This window comes from Ornithodoros turicata, chromosome 8 (assembly GCF_037126465.1).
Source record: "Ornithodoros turicata isolate Travis chromosome 8, ASM3712646v1, whole genome shotgun sequence".
NCBI lineage: Eukaryota > Metazoa > Arthropoda > Arachnida > Ixodida > Argasidae > Ornithodoros > Ornithodoros turicata.
In genome coordinates, this window is record NC_088208.1 from 18,067,117 (window position 1) to 18,092,097 (window position 24,981).

Genomic DNA, 24,981 nt, shown 5'->3' on the forward strand with positions numbered 1-24,981 from the left:
CGGACAGTTGCTCACCGGACAACTGCTCACCGGACAATCGCTCACCAAAAACTGCTGAGGCCGGACAATTGCTCACCGCCTCTTTCACCACACTTATATTGTGATTTCATTTCGCGTTTCTGGCGCTTGACTTTTTTATGTTAGCTGAACTTCTTTTTTAGTTGTGTAACTTGCTTCAAATAGATCTAGGAATCCACCCGTGTAGAGGGTTAGGCGAGAGGTCGTCCACTTGAAGGCACACCTGAAGCGTCTTTGTCAGGACCTGCATCCATGGGGAGTTCCTAGAGGATTATTTCCCAAGGGGGGGGGGGGCAGCAAAGTGCTTCCAGGGGGGGGGGGCAAAGCGTGCAACCACGTCACCTCCTTCCCTGGAGACGGACGTTGCGGACTGTGCGGGTGTTCACAGGTTCATATTATGATGACTCTGAGAAAATAATCATGACCTATGAATAAAGAGTGCGCAATTTTATAAAGTGACCTTGTCCCCCTCTCGATACGCTCATGCCTGCGTCACCAGGATCTTCCAAGACACGAGACGGGGAAGATTTAAAATCACATCATTATTTAACCATTAAAATTAACGAATTTTCTATATCTGTCCAAGTCGGTTTAACGAACGAAAGCCACATTTTAGCGCCCGTTATGCTTAGTAGGGCGGAGACGACTGAACAGTACGGTGGTTAGTTTATTATTAGGTTGGTCCAAGTTCAGTGTTTGCACCGCTATGTCCAGGTTAGTCTAAGTTCGCTGTTGGCAGTTTCCCGCGCGCAACTGTGCATTGTATAGCCAGATAACATTTATTTACAGTAGTTTGTTTTGAAATGGGGATTTCGACCACTTTATTTCGAGGTACACCCAAGTTCAGCTAACAAATAAAAAGTCAAGTATATGAGCACCATAAACGATAAATAAAATCACATCACATAAAATCGCGAAATAAAATTACGTATAAGTGCGGTGAAAGAGGCGGTGAGCAATTGTCCGGCTTCAGCGGTTCTGTGGTGAGCAATTGTCCGGTGAGCAATTGTCCGGTGAGCAACTGTCCGGTGAGCAATTGTCCGGTGAGCAATTGTCCTGGATCCCCCGCCAGGAAGGGGTGCAGATCGCTCGGAAATCATTAGTGCAGGACGGTCCAGGCCGGGGCGGCTCAGAGCCCATGTGTCAGAGTTCCTGAGGATATCCAACTTGTGAGGCGCCTGATCCTCAAGGACCAACAGATAACATGTCTCGAACTGTCTCGAAAGACGGACCTTTCTGTGGGAACGTTGAACACTATCATCCATGAACACTTCCGGTTTCGGAAAGTTAGTGCCCGTTGGGTCCCGAGGCAGCTCTCCGTGGTTGACCGGCAGAGAAGTCTGGAAATCTCCCAAGAGCTAAGGCCACAAAAAGGCGTACGCCCCCCCCCCCCTCTCTCTTCGAATAAGAAGCGATAACCCTATCATTCTTGGGAACGGTTGGCACACAGCGTGCTATGCGGTGAAGTGCTGTTTTTAGAGTGTACCTCTTAAATTTGTTGCCAGACAATTCGAGACCTGCCATTTGGAAAACTGCAAAGAGAGAAACGCCACCAATGACGTTGGACTGATGGGCGGATTGTGTTCACTAGATTTGGTTTGTTTCGTTCTTTCTTCGAGTGCACATTGTTTTTACTGTACCGCACTTAGCTTAACAGGAGAGCTAAACTTTGTAGACTTCATAGGAGAGCAGATGTCACACCCGTTGGCGTGAGCGCGCTCTGTGCTTTATAAAAACTCTCCCCGGGGAAAGGGGGGGGGGGCGGTGGGGGATAGATGTTTAATAAGAAAAAAAAAACAAGAAGGGCTACCGCTAGTGCATGCGGCGTACTGCTCACCACTGACGCATCATATCGTCCACGCGAGCCTCTATATAGCATCTAACGTCATCTACTGAGTCCGATCTCTTCGCCATACTGACCGCGTTGAACCACATAGCGGTATCACCGCCTGGCGCTTCGGTTGTGTTCACGGACAGTAAGGTGGCGCTAGAAGTTCTAGCAAATTATTGTTCCAGAACAATCGGCGGCCTAGACACCATGATAGTCGCAATATACAACCGACTTCTATCCTTTGGTCATAGCCTGTGTCTCCAATGGGTACCCAGTCACACCGGCCTGCACGGAAACACTCGCGCAGACGCCTTAGCACGTCGGGCACATAGGGACGGCACCTCCAATAACTGTCTCCTACCACTTTCAGCCTCATCGTGCCGGTTACAGACACAGCGACTCCGCTATAATGGCACTCGGCAGTTTCAAGAGGATGCTGTCCGACTGAACGACCATCTCCGGTCTATCGACCCGTCGATGGGTTTCGTTGCCACACACCACTGCTCGCGTCAAGAAACGTCCATTCTACACCGACTACGCCTTAATGCCGTCAGGACACCTCTATTTCTCTTTAAAATGGGTCTTCTCCAGTCGCCCAAATGCCCCACTTGCGCTGCTGAAGCTGATGTGCCACACCTCCTCCTCGACTGTCACAGATTCGACACCCCTCGAGCCACGCTGAGACGACGCCTACTCGAGCTGGGGTGCACGGATTTTTCTCTGGCCACTCTGCTCGGCCCAGTACAAGGTCACACACAGCAGTCTGTGACGAAAGCAGCTCTGACTTTCTTGAGGGATTCAGGTCTTATGAACAGCCTGTTAACTCAGTCGTGAAATCTCATTCGTCTGTGCCCCACTCTCACCCTCATGCTTTCCTTTAAAGTCATCTTCTGTGATCCATCTCATCATTCTTTCACCGTTTGTTAGTCATCTTTTTTTGGTGTCATCTTTGTCTTTAATCTACCTCGTCCTTCTTTCATCATTTGTTAGTTTTTCTTTATTCCCAAATTCTTTTTCTGTATTTCTTATTTCTTAATTTTCTTTCTTTATTTCTTATTCCTTCCTATGTCTTTCTTTGTTTAATTCTTGTCTTTTCTTTTTATTTATTTATTATTTATTATTTCTGGAATAGCAAGCCGACGTCTCGTTTGGCTGACCTTTCCGACGTTTTTTTTTCCTTTTCGTCAAATAAACACACCCCCTCCCCCTCTATGTAGCGGCTATACTAATGCTTCCTATTGTCGTATCCTACGCACGCCTCGCAGATGCTTCGTTCCCCGTCGATTTCGGCAGTCGTTTCGACACTTTCCTTGATTGCATAGCCCGACGGTGAAGAGCGACAATCCACGACGTCTTAAAAAATAGAAATTGTTTGATTGTTTGTGGATCTGTTTATGGATCGCGTGTGTGTGTGCCACGCACACAATACGCATTCAATCGAATTTTTTTTTATGGCCTTAATGTCGGCTTGAACAATATGAGATCTATATCTCTCCGGAACCCTGAACGAGCGCAGATACCCTTCCACGGTGTATTTTTAGGATTTCGATGCTTTTACTTCCATTCAAAACGGCCCGACTGAGCTGTCATTGTTCGCGAGAAAACGTGTATGAACTCCGCCGGCGTTTAGCGGGCGTTCACACGTGCCAACTTTCTGCACCAACTCGGACCAACTTTGGAGTTGGTGGCAGTCGGCCGACATCACCGACCATGACCAACTCGAGTTGGTGGGAATCGGTCGCCGAGCGAAAACTTCGGAGAGTTGGTGGTGGTCTAACCAATCAACGCGAGGAGCATTGCCACGTGACCCTCGAGGGCGTCAAGCCATTTCGTTTCTGTCGTACTGCCTGGCATGGGTTCAAATCCTACAGGGGTACATGATAATTTTTTAATCTTTTTTTGTTGCTAGCGCCATATAAACATATCAATAGGCATTTTTTTAGATACTGGTGACCTTCTGGCGAAGTAAAATGACTTCGTTTTGATTAATGACAGTTAAAAAAAAGTCACCAGCGGTTGGACTTGAACCCATACACCCCGATTGCCGTAAGGTTGGTTGTGGGCGGAGCTAACGAGTTGGTACGTGTGAATGTGGAGACTGTACCGTCTTGAAGTTGGTCCAAAGACGTTGCTTCGAGTTGGTCTGAGTTGGTGCTGAAAATCGGCCCGTGTGAACGCCCCCTTAGAGCTGCACCGCCCAGCTTTACTTGGAGAAATTGGGGTGTTGAGGATGGGCCACCGATTCGGGACGATGCTTATGCTAATCTTATATACACGCCTACATGTCAGCTTTCACGTCTGCGTAGGAGTGATCGGTCGAAAGCTGGAACCTGAAAGCGAGGTAGACAAGAAAAAATAAAATAAAATAAAATAAGGGTTCTCTCGTTCTCTGGTGAGCCAGCTCTATACGTACTCTGGAGTAAGGGGATCAATATTTGTGGAACCCACGCCTTTCTATACTATTGATAGACATCAGTACCTATGGCAGTCCTCTACGGGAGAACTGGGTTAAGGGCTAGTTACGACAACGGTCGCTAGAAGTGCTGCTTCACATTATCAGGGAAGGGAAATGACACGGGCACGTTCTATTATTTTTTATTTTATTTTATTTTGATTCGGTGTCAATTCACTCTAATAAGGAACCTCAACAACGCCCCTTTGCTGCAGTCGAAATGCAACACCAGGGGGCTTAATCGCTTCATCGTCGTTACGTTCGTTACAATATAACGTGTGGCGGGAAATTCAAAAAGGTGGGCACGTGACACATTGCGCGTGACGTGTACCACGGCCTTCACGTGTCGCGCGAAGAGCAGCCGTGCGCGTGTTCTATCACGTGCCTACCTTTTTAAATTTCCCGCCAGCCTTTTTGAATATCCCGCCACTCGTTAGCTTGTAACGACCGTAACGACGATGAAGCGATTAAGCCCCCAGGCGTCTTAAAGGTTCGCATGTGCAACCTCACTAGAAGTGTACTCCGAATACTTTTGATTGGTTTTCTTTTCTTTCTTTCTTCTTTTTTTTTAAACATCATAGTGCCATTTGTATTACGCTGCATACGATTTCAACGGACAGAGAGAGAAGCAGGATTTCGTTGCTTTGCCTGGTTAGCAGCACTGTTTTGGCACAACACTGTTACCCATTGATTCGGGTGAGCAGATGTTCGGTAATACAACTACTATTACTTTACTTCAGGATTACGATTGTGGACTCGATATCACGTATGTCACGATGGCAGTTTAATTGTTGTTGTTGTTGTTAGCGATGATGATGGCGGTTATCGTGTCCACAAATAATATTTGGAATAGGCAAAACCATGTTATGGTGCAAATTAGGCATAGGCATTAGGCAAAATTAGACATAGGTAGTATGCTCGCTGGACGAGGTCGTGCACAGCTCGTGCACCTTGATCGGAAATCAATTGCCCGTATAAATCAACCTATACACTACTCAACTTGATTGGTCGTTGCTGTTGGTGGCCTTGGGCAATCAGCTTGACGAAACAATGGCAAGCTGCTCGATGCTTTTTTTCTTCTTTTTTTTACAGGTACTTATATCGACTATCATTCTTAATTACAGACACGATACCAACATGCCAGAGCGGCTGCTCACGTGCTTCACAAGAATACAAAAAAAAATAAGAAAAGTACACGTAACATCGTGACGGGACATGAGGTAGGCGGGGTGCACGCCGGATTATACAAGAATTATTTTATTATTACTTTATTTCGGACCCACATAGTCGGTCATTAAAACCGGCGCGATAGCAATAGCGAGAGTGGGGACCGCTATTTATCTTGGCCTCTCTCCCGTCTTCCTGCTTGCACTGCATGCTTCAATGACAGCTGGTGCATCCTCCGGAGAAAGTGGCCCCTGCCACTTGAGAGCTCTGACCTACTTTGGTACCAGTTCACGCGTCCCCCGCCCAGATTCCCGCATCACATAAGCATCGCCTGACAATGCACCACAGTCCCTGCCCTTGTCGAAGGTGAGTCGCGGATTTACGTGTGGCCGGGATGGTTTAAAAGGACCACCGTGGGAGATTCTGGAGGCGACGGAGAAAAATGATAAAGACCCCCCCTGATTTCACGCCGCCTCTGAGAAAGATGTGCGTGTACGGGGGGGGTCAATTTGTTTCCGCGACACCTGGCTACTATATACAGCGATATATTTTGTGCGGAAGAACAGGAGGTGCAGGTCTTCGACATGCCGAGAATTAGTTTCGCCGCGGCGTTCTGTTATATCAGAGGACTTCATTATACGCGTGAGCTGTCCAGAGAGTTCCGGTTGGCGAAAACACGAAAAAAACGTCTTCTCATTGTTTTCCGTGTTTCCACTGGTCCTACATCGGCTGACGAAATCGTACTCGGTCTTTATCGAATATTAATAATAATAATACAGTCAACCCTCGATTTATGAACACCCTCGGTTCCCTGAAAAATCGTTCATAAATCGAGGGATTCATAAATCGAAAATTCAGTTAACTGAGTACTATCGAGCAAATGCAACAGTATTTCCGAGTTGGGATTGTGTTTATAATGCCATATATTGTGTAATTTTGCTTTTGACCATGCCTTCTGCTGTGTCAATCTTGGAAATAAGAGATGTCACCACATTCGCACTGGACTGGTCTCGGATTTCCTCCGGGATTTTTAACCTACGTTTATTAATCTCCGGGTGACAGCGACCATCTTATTCATCAACCGAAGTCAGGAACACTTGGTCGCACCTTGTGCGACCCCGGAAAACCTGTTTGTTGTTCGGATTTCGAGGGGTTAAGAACCGAGGGTGCAATACCTGGAAAACGTTTTGTCCGTTCAGGCGTCATTCATAAGACGACGGAATTATCCCTTTGAAGGTTTCTGTTGACCTCGGAACGATCCGTTCATAACTTGAGGGCAAAAACGCTGGGCAACTCCTAGTTGGTTCCCAGAAATTCCGTTCATTATTCGAATATCGAGGTTCATAAAACGAGGGAAAAATGAATGGAAAAAGTTTGGTTCCCTGTGCTCGTGTTCATAAAACGAGGGAATTCATAAATCGAAGGTTCATAAATCGAGGGTTGACTGTATATTTTATTGAGTTCCAAAACTATTCGCACGACTACCCCGCCTAAGCCATCTAGGGATTGTTGGCTGGGCGTGGCAGTCAGAGTAAGTGGGAGACAAAGGGACAACAACATGCAAAAGGATGCACCATAAGATAAACCACGTGCGATCCTTTAGTGCATACTTTTGTATGTTGTTCTCTTTGTGCCTCCCACACCCAGCCAACAAGCCTTTCATAATAATAATAATAATAATAAATAATATTAATAATAACACAGGGTTCTCTGTTCTCACAAACCGTTCGCCGGCTGTCCCTTCGACCGCACTCAATAAATACTAGAGCCCGCGGGTGTTGGATTGCCTTAATAACTTTGTACGCGCCGTACAGCAGCAGACACACAGTTTATGCTGACGGTATAGCTCAACAGCTTGTTGCTTATAAACCCGGCTTATCCATGTGACGAGAACAATTTCTTAATAGCTTTAATTGCCTAGCAAGATTGAGGCAAAACGGCCGTCTGGAGGGAAATAATGCCCAGTTCGTGAAGCAGCAATTATTTATTTTCCCTACTGATTCGCTTCTGCTTATGACTACGTGACCTTCGCTTGCCGTGCATTCACACGAGCGACATCCTCATGGAATATTCCAGTGGAAGAAAAAGCGAAAACACTGTTCACAGAGCCGAAGTTCCGCCCGCCCGTGTTCTGTTAAGCATTCACATGGGGCAGGAATATCGGGAATCGCGCACTGCGCACTTAGCAGACGACACTTAGCAGATGACACCGTCAGCGTCTTTTCCTGTCGTCTGCTACAGGATATATTGTTGCTGTGTGGCAGGGGGGATGGATATTTCCCACGGTTAGCTGTGTACGTGAGGAGACGACGCTGAGCGTTCGCGCTCGCGTCACAGCAGAAAACTATGACGTGTTTCGCATCTTCCGCTATGAAGTATTCTGGGGAATGTCGCTCGTGTGAATACGTACATGGTCAGTCAACCTATTTCGCTTTGTACACAGTGTTGTCCGCATGCAATGCAGTTTTGCCGCCGTATTTGACGAGTAATGCGCAGTTGGTAGACACTTGTGTTGCCCAGAATTTTGAATTGAGTGATTGATTATGTTTCTGTTGATTAATTTTCTCAAAGAAACTCAGTGCGATTGGGGACGAAAAGCAGCACGTAAGCGTGCCACTCTTAAGAAAGGTGGTGGTGGTGCTCGCCGCTCGTGAAAGGGCTCGTCGTTGTCTGCCTCACAGTGGTGGGCAACGTCACGACTGACGCCCTATATAGGAGAATGTGCGTCCTGGGCCGACTTCTAAGGAAAATGTGCCGACATATGTCTGAAAGGGTCTGAGGAAAACACAGGAAAAAACCCAGACAGCACAGCCGATGCGGGAATTCGAAATCGGGTATCTCCCAGCCTCGACCTCTTAAGAACGAACTTCACTTCATTGCACGTTCCTAGTCAACCATCATCCCGAATGACATCGTTCTCGCTGCTGATTTGTTGAAAACGGGAGGCGTACGCCTTTTTTTGTGACACTTATGCAGTAGTTGGAGGTGCTATAGGAGGTGCTATGCGGCGAAGTTCTGTTTTTGAGATCGTACTGATGGCTCAGGCTATATCAAGTAGATAAATTTTCTGAGATTGCACTGAACCATAATGATATCGCTCGAGGTGCGCGTTCGTCACTTTTGTAACACTTTGCGTACATGTAAAGTTTTGCAGAAACAGAGAACACCTCCAAAAGTCAGAAGACATATGTCATAGCACTGCGTTTGCTGCTACACTCTTGAAAATGAACTTCACCACATAGCACGGTCCTAGCCAACCATCACCCCGAATGACAACGTTCTCGCCCTAGATTTGTTGAAAACGGGAGGAGGAGCCTATTTTGTGCCCATTATGCACGGCACAAAATAGGCTCCTCCTCCCGTTTTCAACAAATCAGGGGCGAGAACGTTGTTATTCGGGATGGTGGTTGGCTAGGAGCGTGCTATGTGGTGAAGTTAATTTTTAAGAGTGTAGGTCCTGAGCTTGTTTTGCGGTTAGATTCTTCTTTTTAGGGCGCAAGTCAGTCATCCATCTGCAAATCATGAAGGCGAGAACTATCGGGACTATATACTTTGCTCACTCAGACGGTGACCATCGAGGCTCCTGGAGCAACGGAGCTTAAAGGTGATGAGAAACTACAGTGATAGAACTTCGTCTGTGGCGTACTCCTAAAAATGAGGTGGCGGTGGTGGTGGTGACGAACCGACTTGCCGTTGTTGGCCTCACGTATGTGGGCTGCGTCACAACTGTATAGCCAGGATGAGATGATATGGTGTGACAATTATGAACAGCATAAGTGCCACAAAAAAAGGCGTACGCATCCTGTTTCCGACAAATCAGGACAGATAACGATAATCATTCAAGATGATGGTTGGCTAGGAGCGTGCTATGCAGTGAAGTTCATTTCTAATAGTGCAGGGTTTGTACTGCTCACTCCACGCACTTCGTACGCAAAGTCCCATCCCCCATATCCTATTATATTTTATACTACCGAGTTGTAAAAATATGCAATTTTCGAGTCTCCCGCCGACCATAGTGCCGAGTAGTGCCGAGCAGCTTCATGAAATAGGCGGGAAGTGACGCTTTGGTCGGTTGTTCTATGACGTACGTCACAGCGCTTCCGCTCATTTGCGCGGGATGACGCCGAAATAAATCATGTAAAAATAAAACGTTCACAAATAAATCTCTCAAATATCAAATTTGCAAAATAAACTCTTCAATATAAATCATGAGAAAATCCACGCTGTCGAAATAAACTCCGAAAAATAAACTTTGAAGAATAAACGCTTCGAAATAAATCTTTTAACATCCATCGTCCCTGATTGGTGGACAGCCGACGGCTCTATGTCCGCCGCGGAAAATAGTACCCTCCTCGCGCTTGGGGATAGCCAGGGCTATAACTATGAACGAGGATTTCGGTACACCGGAAGTAGGTTGTCTGTCTGTATGTGATCCGTGACAAGTTTTGCCAACTAGGGGGGGGGGGGCTGATATCATTCGCGTGTTCTGTATTCATACGCGCATCGTCGTCATCACTTTTAAGCTGGATATTTCGAAATCCTAAGTTGTTATGTAATTGATAGCAATACAAACATGATTAAGAAACATCATAATAGCATGTTTCGCCGAAAAGAACATCATGTCGCTCATACGGCTATCACTACTATGATACGGAGAATTACCTTCCTAAGCCTAACCGTGATTTATTTTAACAGCGTTTATTTTGAGGACGTGTATTTTTAAACGGTTTATTTCAGAAAATGGATTTCGAAGGGTGGAATTTTAAGCGTGGATTTTTTAATGTTTTATTTTAAAAGATTTATTTCGGCGTACAGCCAATTGCGCTTCCGTTCCGAGCACTTCGCCGCGCGCCGCGCGGCGTCCCAGAGTTCGCCGCATCCCTGTTTACAGACGTCGTCATGAGGACAGGAAACTGCGCACTTCCGGTGCGCGCTCGGTGCTAAAGTCATGCCGAGATCGGGCGAGAAGGAGGCGAGCCAAAGAGTGAAAGGATCTTCTCATATTCATGGTGTCATACCTCACGTGACACGGGAACACAGCGTGAAAGCGTTTCAGCAGATACGTTTGGCCCCTATAAATGTACATTTCAACCACGATTTCGCGTAATACTCCGGATTTGACTCACAGCCCCTTTTAGAACAGTACGCTCTCAGGTCGCTTGGGTCGCTAGTGATCAGCATAAATGGCATATTGATAACTTATTATCACCATCTCACTCCGCTAATGCGTGTGGATTGCTCGCCTATACGATTAAATGTTATTCACTTACCCCGTGAGGATGAGAGTGAACATGTAGGAGAGCGCCAGCCTTTGTGGTCAGTGGACCTCCACGTACCAGTTCCTCCAACGCCACACGGTTTGCCAGTACGTGGTTCTGCAGGGCTTTGCGCAGAGCATCTTTGTCCGAACGCCACGTGTCAAGTAGCGCGGGGTTGATGAGATCCAGGTTCGCGTCCGAGATCAGGAACAGCGTGAACGGCTCTGCAAGTGGACGAATGTTCCTTTATTTTGCGTGACTTTTACGCGCGTGTATCTCGTGTTATTCCAAGAAACAAACGGGATACTTGATGGGCTGCCTCAAGCTGGCTCTAACTCACTTAGGACCGACAATAAGCGTGGACTTTGTCGCGTGTATACACCTATGCATGTGGAATACTGGAATGCACTGGAGAATTATAATATAGTCCGATTCACACAATCTCTAGTCTGGTTTCAAATTGAACCAATATGCTGCAAGGCCCCGAGCAATAACTGAGAGGCTATTTACTCTTTGAGACGTACGATTAAGCATGTTTACATTATTTGAAAGGTTGGTACTCATCAAACGAAACCATTTTTAAAGTCAAATTTGTGTTTTGCAATGTAATAATTTGCACGTAATGTCAACAAGTTCCTGTATAACAAATTTTTCTGTGAACTAAGAGGAATTCTGAAAGTAAATGTCTTTATTATATTTGTATATTGTTAATTGAGGGTGGCGTAGCAATACTTTGAGCTATTCAGGGTTCCAGTCTTTCTAGCTCACCTGCATATGTTTCTAACATCGTAATTGAGTGAACCAACAGGCTCGGTGTGATAGGTACGGCCTAGCTCTCGCGTTTCATATACTCTATACCAGTCAAACTTGACTTAACATTGCGTTGAGCTTGCTATACTGCACTTTATAAACGGAATTTCGCCAGCAATGTTGAAATTGGGTGACCGTTGTTGGCCACACGCAAGTGGGCGTCGTCATCGTCGCTTTTGCCAGAAAGGGATTAAGGATGAAGGGTTGGGTTGGAGGTGAGGTATGTATAGGATGTGTGAGACCGGTGTGCACTGCGAATGGGTGTACTGCATTTAAGGTTAAGGTCGACGCCTGTGAGGTACATTTAAGGTGCGCTCGAAAGAGAGCGTACGCCTCACGCGTTCCACAAATCAGAAGTGACAACGCCAGCATGCTATGTAATGATTGAGCCTCAACATAATATTTGGTAAAGTTCTGCTTTCGCATTGCACTGTTGGTACAGTTCCCAGTGAAGTCGGCACAGGACGCACAGTCACCCCTGCGATAGTCCTTTTTGCCCGACTACCCCAACAACACCGAAGATCCTCCGGATATATGAATAATGTCCAAGCGAATTCGTACGTCCGATTGGATGTCACTCAGATATCCCTCGGACGTCCGAATCCATTGGAACATTATTCGTACATCCATAGAATATACCGTGTCGTTGGGGCAAGCGTGGCCGACTAGGGCAAGCAGTTACATCATCATCATCATCATCATATGTTTTAAGAGCCAGTCCCGTCACAACCACCATCAGGACCAGGCCCCGTTTTAAGAGTGTCTACATGATCACATGACGCAGTTAAAGATGACAGGTCATTCCTGCACCGATTGCAAAATCGCAAAATGCGATTTAGTACTTTATTTGGTGATATACCCTGTGCAAGAATTATTTCGGACAAAAAAGTTGTGCGTTTTTGCGTAAATATAGTTTTCTAGAACGTATAGACCGCAACATCTCCGGCGTGGACGTCCCACTATAGAGCGACTCCGTACGAAATAAGACGGCCTCAGACGATAGAAGAATTTCGTATTTGCTGTAACCTCAAAAAACGAACGGAAGTGAGACGAAAGAGGCAACAAGGAAATCGTGAGCTCGAGAGGGGGAGGTCAAACGGAAGAAGTATTATAGATGATATGCGTAGCAATAAACCCATCTGTTACTTCCCACTTGCACGTCTTCTCTTATTATGTCGACACAGGACCGCCGGTCGACAGTTTCTGCAGAAACTCGGCCTGCAGCTCTTTCGGAACTTCGTACGAATATCGAGTTGGAAATGGAAGAGACAAGAAAACCATGGGGACGTGTGCTTCATCAACATGAACGGCGGCTACTCCATGCTAAGGCAAATAAGTGAACAGAATGAAAGTAATAGTAATAAATAATATCATGAGTAGTACTAAATGAAGTAGTAACAAATTATAGTAGTAATTTCTCTACGAACTACTTAATTGTTCGAATTATATATCAAATTTACTGAATAGTAGTTTAAATAAAATGACTCTTCATGGATTTGGACTCTGACCAGTCGCAGATCTCGAAAGAAATAAAAAAAAATTAAGTGGTGATTGCGGAGTTTCATCGCCAGGGGCGTTATACTCTACCCCATTGCTAGCCGTAATGTGGTGAAATGGTACAATGATTCGCCACAGAGTGGAGAACGAAGTCCTGCGGTGGTCATAAAGTTTGACAGCGCTTTTAGGGCAGAGCGTTGGGGGCATATGGGCGTTCTCAGAAGGCGTTTAGGACTGTGCGGGTGTTTAGAGGTTCCTATTATGACATCTGAGATTATTCATGACTACCTATGACTAAGGAGCGCCACTATTTTCACAAGCGACCTCAGAGCTCCGGGTGGGGGGGGGGAGCTGCATTTGGCCAGGAGCCAAGCACTTTTAGCATAGTGGGAGGGCGTGAGTCAGAAAAAAAAGAAGCAAAAAACGAAAAGCCGGAGCACTTAATGAAAAGGGAACCCAAAAGAGTCAAAATACTTTGTCTGCCCTGTTATCTGTGTGCGAAAGAATGTCTAGCGGTACATCTGCTAAGAAATGAGGCCAAAATACCCCAATCCGTCAAAATATTAAATGGGTGACAGGCCTTCCGTAACAACAACAAATAAATTAATGATAATGGGTTAAATTCGCCACATAAAGGGCTTCTGCAACAACAACAACAAATAAGTTAGTGATAATGAATGGGGAAATTCGCCAGGTAAGGTGCGGCCCACTACCCCAAGGCACAATGGTGCAGGATGTGGTGTGTCCTGATGATGAGGTGACGAACGATGCTAAATAGGGATAGTCAGTGGAGTCAGTACGACATCAGAACGGTAGGCAAAACCACAGCACACAAAAACACACACACAACACACAGGTACGCAGGCAGATCATAGGATAGAGAGGAGACCAGTGTCCCGGAGATAAAAATCTTGAAATACTCAAGAACTTGGCGATGGTCAATCTGGTTAGACCAAGGGCCGAGAATGGTTGCCAATGTGAATGGTGCGGCCGTGATCGACTGCAGGCGACACTGTAGAGCTGCTCTTTGGGAGGTGTATAGATGGCAGTCGAGGAGCAAAACACATGCTTGGTATCAGCCAAAACAGCACAGCGAGAGCAGAGAAACGAGTCAGAGCGGCCGATCAGATGCTTGAAATGGGGCGTGAATGCAACCCCAAGACGAAGCCTGTGTATCAGCGACGCAAAATAGCGAGGCACACGAGAAGGCGTGGTGAAGCCAAAGTCAGGGTCCACAGGGTCCACACTCTAAAACCAGAGCTTCACCGCATAGCACGCTCCTATAGTCTATCATCATCCCGAATGACAACGTTCTCCTCTTTGACTTGGAAACGGGAGGCGTACGCCATTTTTGTGGCAATTATAAATTGCATAATGCCACAAAAATGGCGTACGTCCCCATTTTCAGCAAATCAAGGGGAAGAACGATGTCACTGGGAATGATGGTGGGCTAGGGGCGTGCTGTGTGGTGAAGTTCATTATCAACTCACTCCCCCACCACCACCACCACCTCATTTCCAATTCCAATCTGATCTTATCTTAAGAGTGCAATATTTTCATCTTGGGGAGGGGGGGGGGGGGTTGTGTCTCGTAGTGGGTTGAGGGGGCGACGCCCATTTTTTGCTGCTTTAGTGGCGTTTTTGGCCTTTCTGGCCTGCATTAGGGGTGTTGCAAGATGTTTAGGGGCGCTAGGGAATGCGGGAGGCGATGAGAAAACCCCTGGTTAAAGGTGTCATTTTGTGCAATTGTTTTGCCTTTACCATTCTATGTGGTGAAGTTCTGTATTAAGAGTGTAGGTGTGCTTCAGTGTTGTGCACCACGCTGCCCTCTCGTGAGCAGCTTCTCAATTTTTCTTTTTCTTCTTTCTATTTTAGTGCCGGTGGATCCCGACAGGGAAACCGCCCCAACTCAAAGGGCACACGGCCCAACCTAAACCTAACTGTTACTTGCTGCTACCTCTTTTGTAATTTATACACACTGCGACAGAAACAGGTATGGCAATATGCGCGTCTGTATTCAGAACGTTCAATTAAATTCCCCCTTAACAATATGACGACTCTGAACGAGAGCAGTGCCAACGCCATCTATAGATACAGAAGGCCTGCTTGCTGCCTCTCCCTCCATCGCTACGTGGTCACGTAAACTCAGCATTCCTCTGGTACCACGACTCGGTCTTCTGCGAATTCAAGAACTCGCATAGGATTGCAGCTAACTTCGCAAATTTGAACCTGTAGATTAAAAGTGCAGCACGTTATACAGCTAAGTGCACACAACAAGTGCATACAGCCTCGACGTCCGTATATGACAGTTACGTACAAAATACGTTAAATGGCGGTCTGAAGCTGTCGACTGGTTTGGAATTAGAGCTGTGCTCGGTTGTGACTTACGTGTAGATGCCACGCGCACAGTTTCATAATGCGGAACATCGTAGTTATTAATATAGAGGCCAAAGAAAAACGAACGGTGTGTTTCAATCCGGTTTCTGTTTCACAGCGACGTAAACATTAGTTACCACATCTTCAGCAGACGTCACCAGGATTGGAACCGAAACTGCACTCGAACCGAAAACCGCTAAAAACCCGTACTTTTCGCTGAACCGGAAATGAACTGAACCAAAATATTTTTTTCTCTCGCGTTGAACCGAACCGAAACTGAACCGAAATAAATTTAGGAGGTTACCGGTTAGCGAAACGGTTCAGACGTAATGTGCGTTGTGAGAGAATGGGAGCACTGCTGTGTCGGCAACGGCAACAAAAGCACATTTGGGTTATTTGATAGTCGTATAGATAAGCTTCCTTTTTTTAACCCATGTAAATCGGATTAAAACTGACTTTCCTGAATCATTCTAAAACGGGTTGAAACACTATTTTACGCTGCTTCGGAGCTGAACCCGAACCGAACCGAAAAACAAATAACGGTTTCGATTCCTGGACGTCGCGAAGGTGTGCAATGGATATAAAGGCAATTGAAGATTGCTGCTGCTAACCTCACCTCCGAAACCAAAACAGTCATAGAAGAGAAAGAAGTGATTATGTAGAAAAACCAGGAAATGAATTACTATGATCTCCAAATACATTCATCGTGACCAAAATTGTTGGGAATTGCCCATCACATTGCAACATTGAAATCTGAACTCCATGCAGCTTGTACTTGCAAGAATAAACATATGCACATTTTTCTTATTTCTCCCCAAACCTAAGTGCTTATGGATACTCATTAAAATATTTTACGGACAGTAAATATAAACTGCAAGTGATGACAAACCTTCTTGTCCGACGGCAGAATCCAGCAGCTCCTCCGAGAGATCCACTCGATCGAAAAACTCCCCCGCCCCCACACTCTCAGCCACCTGTCTCAACGAACGGTTTCCCAAGTTCGTCACCGCACCCGCTGCCGATGTCACTGGACTGCATGTCGCTGCACTCCTTGGGTCTATTTGGCCAATTCCTTGCTCGGCGTCTTCCTTACTTGGCGATCCACTGGGGCTTTCTTCCTCCTGCACACTGTCCGGCGGAGTCGGCGTATCTGGCAACTCGGCATCCTGCTCAGCTCCATACAACTCGGCATCCTGCCCAGTTCCATAGCCTCCCTGTGGACGATGTGGTCTCGTTTCTGGCTCTTTGGGCACAGTCTCGTTCTCCGGATTCGTTGGCTCCTCAGGCTGGTACGGCACGTCCTCATTGCTGACCGATCCTGGCTGCTGTGGTTCGAGAGACTGGCTTTGCACTGCGTCTGCGCCGTAACCACCGCCACGCACGGGAGTGTCCAACGGCTGGCTGAATTCTATCTTCTCCGGTTTTGGTGCGATGCCTCCGCGAGGAACGTCGTCGATGAGACCCGGACTGGGCCTAGGAAGCTCCCGGAAGTCGGGAGGTGGTCTGCCGAGAGGTCTCGCAGCGCGAGCCCCGTTGTACCCGACACGTAGATTGTTGTCCTGCACTGTGAGTACCGGAGTCTTTGGTTGAAGATGCGCGGGAAACGCATTGTGGAAATGGCGCGGTGCGGGAGGAAGAAGCCCTTCGATGTTAATGTCAGCTATGTTCTGGTGAGGTAGGTAGTTCGGTCGGTGTCTCTGCAAATTGTTTCTCTGCGGCTGGATGTTCTCCAACAGTTCCGTCGGAAGCCACACGTAGAAAGCGGGGACGTCATGACGACTGTCCGATCTGGCAGTCCGTCTCACAGATTCTCCTGTCACCGGTTGCTTGGCAACCTTGTCGCGCACCGCGGGTCCAAGGATGGGCTTCCATCCGCCGGATTCCAGCTTCGGCGGAGTGGCCAGGGCGAGCGCGGAACGGAGAAGAAGGAGGGCGATGATACCTCTCGTCATGGTACTGCTACAACTGAAGAGCCAGGAAGACTCTGAAGAGTGACTGCGGACGGGAGAGAAACACACGTGATCACTTTCCCGCCCCGTCTGAAAGAAGAAGCTCTCCGTTGAACCTGACCCTAATTGTGGCTCGCCGTCTCCTCTGGCCTGTTTGTTGGCGGTGATGGAGAAGGAGGAGGCCTCGTCACCGTACGAATTGTTGGAGCTTTTCGATCATCGCCGAACGTTCGTGTCTTCCGCGAAGTTTGCCACTATTTTGGAGGGCTCGTCTCTGTTTTGATGGATGCGCAGTAGAAAATGAAGTTGTTAGTTCCGTGGTCACGAAGGAACCTCTGCCACTTACTTGTAATGGATGGAGCTCGCGGATGAAGGCGTCACTCGCTTTTAATACAAACTCAGCGGCTCAATGTGATGTCATAATCGTGGGTTTCATTGTTGATCTTCATTGACTCTCGCGTTCACATGGCTACACGTGGGTACGTGTAGGTATATATGTCGATACCCGAGGTATGTAAATTTTATATTCCAATGAGGAATGTGTCTTGTACTGCATCATAACAGGAATGGCAGGTTAGTAAAATACAGTGACAACAATGATTTTTCAGTTGCTATAACCGTGACGCTTCTGTTGACTATTAGAAAAAGGGTGTAGCCGTTACGCCTTTTAGGAGGTAATAGTTGTCGCATATGTTGTGCCTAAAAGGTTGCAAAGTTCTACCTGCTACCTATGAATGATAGGGTTACAGCTTCTGATGGGGTGAACGAGGGGACGTACGCCCTTTTGTAGCAATTTGGATATATGATAATTGCTTTTACCACAGGTCTTTTTACATCCTTTATCAGACGCCATGTTGACCTAGGTGGTAACTATAGAAGTCGCCACCTTTTCACACCCTTTTTGCTTACAGTGTTCACGCTGTCACCACAGCGACCACCTCCACAAATACCAATATGACTATAATATGTAACTAACGGATCACCGAATACACCAAACAAAGGACGTTCAGCCAGAATACAGTAAATAGAAGCAGCTGCATGGAAGCGATATTAGTGTAACGGTCAGAAGACGAGTTTGTTTTCGTGTCTTCTGTAGTATACACTGTTCAAAGAAAATATCTTTCAGGGTCGCATATATATATTTTTTTTCTTTTTTTGTCCTGACGAAGACAGTGCCACTGTCGAAACGTCGACCCCTTGCCCATTTTACTTTTTAACGTCTCCCTCCCTATGTAATAAACTAGTGTTTGTAACTTCCCTAAAATCTGTTTCCGCGTCTTTTTTTGAACTTCTGTAAAACTTCGTGGCCGTTTGATAATCCTTTTACCTCACCCTATATATATATATATATATATATATATATATACATATATATATATATATATATATATATATATATATATATATATATACATATATACATATTTAAATTGCGAAGAAACTTAAGAATCGTGGAATAAACCGAATCGGTTCGATATAAGAGTATGCTCGAAATATCGGTGGCTCTCGTCCTGAGGCTTTCATTTACCGTACGCCGTTTTATCTGTTTCATTACCGGTTCGTTACCGGTTCTTCTGCCGTTCTGTGAAATAAGCAGGACATTTTGAACAATCACAGATGTCGTTTCCTGACTCCATTCAGTTTGCTTTTGAGGTGCGATACTCGCAATAGACATAAAGACGTTCACTTCAACTCATCCCTGTTGGTAACGGTGTAATGGAGGACCTCAACAATTACGGAGTACATTCAGAAAATGTTAGCGTATACTTGCGCTCCAAATATCCAGCATTTGCATGATTATGTCATTGAAAGTACTGACGTATATGATCATTCATTGGAGTGTAAATAAGTCGAGTTGATAAGTCGAAAAAAAAAATATGTGGAGGCCATAATGAGTAACGCAGTGTACTGTTAGGTTTAGTAGGTAGCTCTTGCTAAAAAATGGGACAAGTTTACCCAAAGTCTTCTTCTTCGAAGCGTGCTCTGAACATCATTTGACAGTCCACAATTCGTAATTTAACGAAGACCGGTTTTTTAAAAATAATTTTACCCCTTCGCACGTCACATGGAGATGCACACATGAGGACGTAGACGTTCATAACCGGAATGTTCCTTCTTCCTCAAGTCATGAACCTCGTACACGCTACTTAAACGTTCGTGTCAGCATATGGTAGCGAAATGGCAGCATGGTTCTTGGAGAAGAGGCATCAACTGTGTCGCGATCTTTTCTTTCAGTGGAGAGGGAGAGAGAGAGAGAGAAAGAGAGAGAGAGAGAGAGAGAGAGAGAGAGAGAGAGAGAGAGAGAGAGAGAGAGACATCTCTGCTATGTAATTACATGGTACGTGAAGGTCAAGCGTCTTTTCTGTGTATATGGTAGTATTTACGTGGGATATGACCGAAGGGTCGCCTATGCGTAAGTAAGCACAGTTTGAGGACGCCTTTGCGTTCCGGTCAGCCTTTCAAGGCATTCCAGGGCATATACTCTTCTCTTTGTGACATACTCTTCAACACACATATGACACGTGGGTTTTTACCTTCAGGGTGGTTATTAAAGTGAACCGTACAAGACAAGTTAATCACGTGTCGTCGTTGTTTCGTTTCTTTTCCGTCCTAACGTATACTTAGAGTTTCCTCATTTTCGGGTTAAACCCGATTCTTCACGATATTTGCACCCCAAACCAAAATTCGGGCATAATCCGATTTCTCCCAGAATTCCTCGAAGTCTTTCAACCTCATATGATGCTTTACAGTGCGCCACGAAAGGGATGAATCACGTTATCAACCTTAATTCTTAAGCACCCAAGAGAACACCTGAAGGTCCTGCCCGTCAGTCAGTTCCTAGGTAGTACCAAAGGCCAGCTTGTTTGGACGCCTGTCGGAGGTCAATTGTTCATCCTGGCAATTATCTCTGCAGCTTGACTCGCAAGATTTTACTTTCACTCGCAAACTCCCGACAGCACAAAACACGTGACAGAACACGCCAGATTCTAACCCGAATTTCCTATAGAAAGAATCACCCGATTTTGACCCCCCGGAAGCTCGAAAATAGTAAAACCCGAAAACGAGGGACCCTACGTATGCTAGGTTTTTTCGGCTTTTTTGAGTTCTTGAAGTGGTCGTAATCTGGCCTTCACTTGCCGAAATTGAACTCACGACTTGCGCCAAGACTTGGTAGCTCTAAAAGCGTACCACACCATAACTTTCACTAATCCCAATCCTCACCATCTGCTTCCTTCCTTTGCATCATCCACCATTCGTCAAGGGAAAAAACAACGAACTTTTATAGAACTCTTAGAACTATAGAACTCTCTCTTTTGTAGAACTCTTCATATCAAATATCATCGCTGTGACGAGCGGGCACTTGGGCGGGTCATTTAGCGTGAAAGTTAGTGGGGAAGTGACAGTGCGCGAGTTGACGGACAATAACTATTCCGGCGCTGGAACAGACGAACTCAACACAAGCCTCAATACGCTTAACAGCATGAACGATTCGATTCCCGCAGCTGCCTGCATTTTTCGACGACTGCCGTATTTGACCGGCTTAGGTTATTTTTGTCAATTTTAAATATAATCGAAGCCCACAGTTGCTGGCCATAGCATCAGAGTTATCGAAGAGTAAAAAGGGAACTAAACGAACAAGCAATTACAGGGATAGATACGAAATAGACAGCACATATATAATATATTGTCGTTAGTATATAATAAGTAAGCAGTAAACATCACGATTACTGAATCAAAAAAGATGGCTTAATTGTTTTCGATGCGAACCAGAGTTAGGCCGGATGAGTGTAGAAAACGTTTGTGTGCATGGATAGCAATGTGGATGCCCTGTCCTATTGCAACGGGGGCTAATAGACGCCTAGAAACTCCTCTCCGAAACTGATCTTTCTGTGACACCACGGCATATGCATTTTCGCCATTGAAGCCGCCGCGGGAGAGGTCACGTGCTTTCGAGTACCAATGGGAGGAGGTAGACGCGGGGGCCTGTTCAAGGGTGTCTATCCAGCTAGCCGCGACGTTTAAACAAGTAATTATCTCAGTACTCTGTGGAGCAGTGTAATGCGTTCATAAAGCAATGACCAGTTAGTCGCACAACCCCTTTAAATGTGTTACCACAGAACTACGAACGGGCTTATATCAAGAAGGAGAAGGTAAGCTATCTGGCTTTCCATTTGCGAATGAAGAAAGTACCTTGAACTTTGGGAACACTAGATAAAAGACACAGACGCAGATCAGACGCTGAGGCAGGCAGACTGTGTGTGACTTCGAATCGCACCTGAGCTATTGGCGCCGAGAAGTTTGGGAACCACCCCCTGGTGTTCACTGAACGAACCGTGTCGTGGGGATATTCCCGGACAGAATTCGCATACTGCATTGCGTATCAAGGCATGCACGTGTAAGAGGCTGCCCAGCGTTGATCATTCCTGATAATGCCGGACGAAAACGACGTATGTTCATTCCAATATGACAGTTTTTACTGCAAGTGACAGAAACGAAATCGAAACGAGGATCCTCACCAAGAAGCGGCACAGTGGCGCCCATAGTGAGGGTCTCGCCGCCATGAGCGAGCACGTCGTCCTAAAAAACCCGAGAACATACATAACACGGAACTACTTATGAGTAACTGTGTCAGGCGACCCGTAATCTTTCCAAGTGGTATCACAGCACCGACAGTCAGTGTTGCTGAATCCTAACTTTATACTGGGGAGTTGGGATCATCAGCCATCTGAAGATCATCCCAATATCTGTTCTGAACACTTTGCTGGCTATCGCTTGTAAAACGCAATAGACGACCCGTAAACAACCATGTGCAAAAGAAAAGAAGCTACCTTCGACGATGGTTCAAGATGACACGCCGACTGTGTACATGAAGGGTGTAGAATTGCACCAGCTTATGAAATACATGGCTACTGTTACAATGTTGCCAATCGCACTGTCGCATGCGAATTAGGTTACTACCGTTACCTTATTCCTTTGAGTAACCACAGGTGCGAGAGCGAAACGATGCTTCGATTTTTTACAGTGTTGCTGTTCTTGTCAGAATGCACAAAGTAAGTACATACCCTAGACCTGCTCATTCACGACCTAAATCCCGATGTTATCATTTTTCGCTGTCGATCAACTGCACGTAGGCTATCCTCACGATTCAACCAAAACGCGTCCTCGCCCGAGAGTCTTTCCCGAGTTTCGAGAGTATTAATGTCATATCTAAGAATGGCTTTTAAAGCAGTGACCCTGAGGTCACTGCCGAACTGGGGCACGCCTCTTAGAAGTTCGCGTGAAACAACAACAGCCCCAGAAGCGCATTTGACATTTTGGTTGGCTTGGTTTCGTTTCGCAGAACGGGCAGATAAAACAAGAGTGTGGCACCGATGAAGAGGGGCGACTAAAAAGCTTTAAAAATCTCCGACTACTCCGGTTCTGGAAGCTGGAAGAAATGGAACGAAAATCAGTAGAAGATAAAAAAAGAGCGGTGGACACGGGGCCCCAGAAATAGTGATGCAGCACTATCAATAAACTGACTATCGATAGCGTAAAAGCTATCGATTGTGGACTATCGATAGCTTTACGATAATTAGCTATCAATAGTACTGTTCTTTTGTTGTTGTTCGCTGTCCATAGCTAGATTTGGTTGTCGTTATCGATGGTTGTTCTTGTTGATGTTCCCGTCTTCGTTTTCGCGCTGGCACAATGACAACGAAAACAGATTCACGTGAGACACAAGTTCTTTCCGTTTAGCTGTATAGTGTATGGAGGATGTATACTGCACCAGCGAAAGAAGATGCTCATCATAAAATCGTACGCACGCACTCATGAGCCTGCAATGACAGACAATCCAGTGCAGTGAGTATCACGTGACCTTGCGGTGGAGTGAATGGCATGAGAAGTTCAGGGTCCTGGTCGGAGGGGCAGCTGCTCTGAGTTGTATTGTAAAACTTTTAGGAGTGAGGCATTTCCTTTCTCTATTTCTATCTGCTCCCCGATAATTTTCCGACAACGTACTATTCATAGTATACTACCCATACAGCTATCGATACTTTTCTTACTGTCGATAGTTCGATTGTCACAAGACTATCGATAGTATCCATAGTACTATCGATAGTTTTGCATCACTACAGAGAAATCGCATTTACGTCTATATCAAATCCACGAGATTGATGTAAAGATATAGGGTAATGCCACCGTAACCACGTATAATGCACACAGAAAAAGGACAAAATGGCACATGCGGCGCCAGCGTGTTGCAGCTGGAGAACAAAGCACAGAGACGCATGTTAGGTGAACACGGCTGGTTTCGAAAGCATAAACTTTTCGAACGGAACGGGAACCCCGTCTTTTGCGCGCAACATTAGGGTGTAGGGGGGTGCACGTTTTGCATAAGTTGAAGAGTTTACAGCACTGTGCCTCTTAGTGATATAAAAATTATGTTTCGCAGTTTTATTGATTTTTTTTTATGAAGCGCGAGCGAGTAAACGGCGAGACTGTGAGGTGCACTTTTTTGACTTCAGCTTACCCTTTTCCTCCCTTCCAAACCTCGGAGAAAATCTATTTTGAGCTGATATCTCCACACTTACTGATATACCTGGACCGTCTCCACGCACCGATTGTTTAAACATGCTTGTAAAAACATTATGGAAGAGGTCGAACGGGCCGACTGATCTGGCGTTGAACAACCTTTTACCATCTGACAATTTCAAGCCAAGTCCACCAGATTACGATCCAGTACCCAACCATCTTGGCCATCCATATTCAGCAAGACCAGCGACCCCTGGCAACCAACACGAAGAACCCGGAAATTCGAAACCAAAACCGGAACAAGAGGCCCAGAGCTGTAATACTGAAGCGCAAAAGAGCCCCAGTCAGGGTAAAGAGCCAGGCCAGGCAAGCTAGGCGACCAGACAACAGCACCTACACGACAACACAACGGCAACAGCGGCTAGCCACTGAGACGTAAACCACGAACTGACACTATGTCATGTTTTCTTGGACCACTATTATTTTTCAGTCTGGACGGCTGTCCAGATTTCGCCTGTGGACGCGACCTACTACTATACTAGAGGCCTGGACATCCACAAACTCCCAGCGCCCGGGTAGTAGTTCTTGCAATCGCCGCTGCGCTATGGGATTTGGCGCTATTTAGCACTATTCGTTACCACGTGATTTGCGTAAGCCACGGCAATGTACGATGGGCCTTTCACCAGCACCATCACCGCTGTGTTGACAAGGACGAAGAGGCACGGAAGAGGGTAGAGCGTGTTAGGCAACAGCCTAGTAGCCCTAGCCCTGTGTAACACACGAACAACGGTGGCGATGATGATAGTAGTGCCACATGTCGTTTCTTCTCCCCTATAATGCTATGTGGCGCTTGCAGCGGCCACTAGCGTGACTAACCCTAAAAACCCGGCTCTCCCATAGGCGGTTGCCATTTGTCCAGGTCTCCAGTGTAGAGTAGGTCGTGCCTGTGGAACCCCATGGTACCTGCCCTGTTTTGAAAGGGATGAGACAAAACAGAACCTGAACCTGGAATAGGCCTTCATCATGGTGACGCATGGGGTGCTTAGTGCATTTCGTTGCCGTAAAGTATGTCATCGGTAACGGATATTCTGCCAATATATCGTCAAAA

The 24,981-nt window shown here is 46.2% G+C and overlaps 1 protein-coding gene across 1 annotated transcript in view; it reads right to left on the minus strand.

Annotated features, from left to right (window-relative positions):
- LOC135367540 (uncharacterized) overlaps window positions 1-17,360 on the minus strand; it is a 34,946-nt gene extending 17,586 nt beyond the window's left edge. The window contains exons 1-2 of the mRNA XM_064600834.1: window positions 16,298-17,360; window positions 10,739-10,950 (exon numbers count right to left, since the gene is read on the minus strand). Of these exons, the coding sequence (XP_064456904.1) occupies window positions 10,739-10,950; window positions 16,298-17,360 (1,275 nt within the window). The remainder of the gene's footprint in view (window positions 1-10,738; window positions 10,951-16,297) is intronic.
- Between the last annotated feature and the right edge of the window lie 7,621 nt (window positions 17,361-24,981).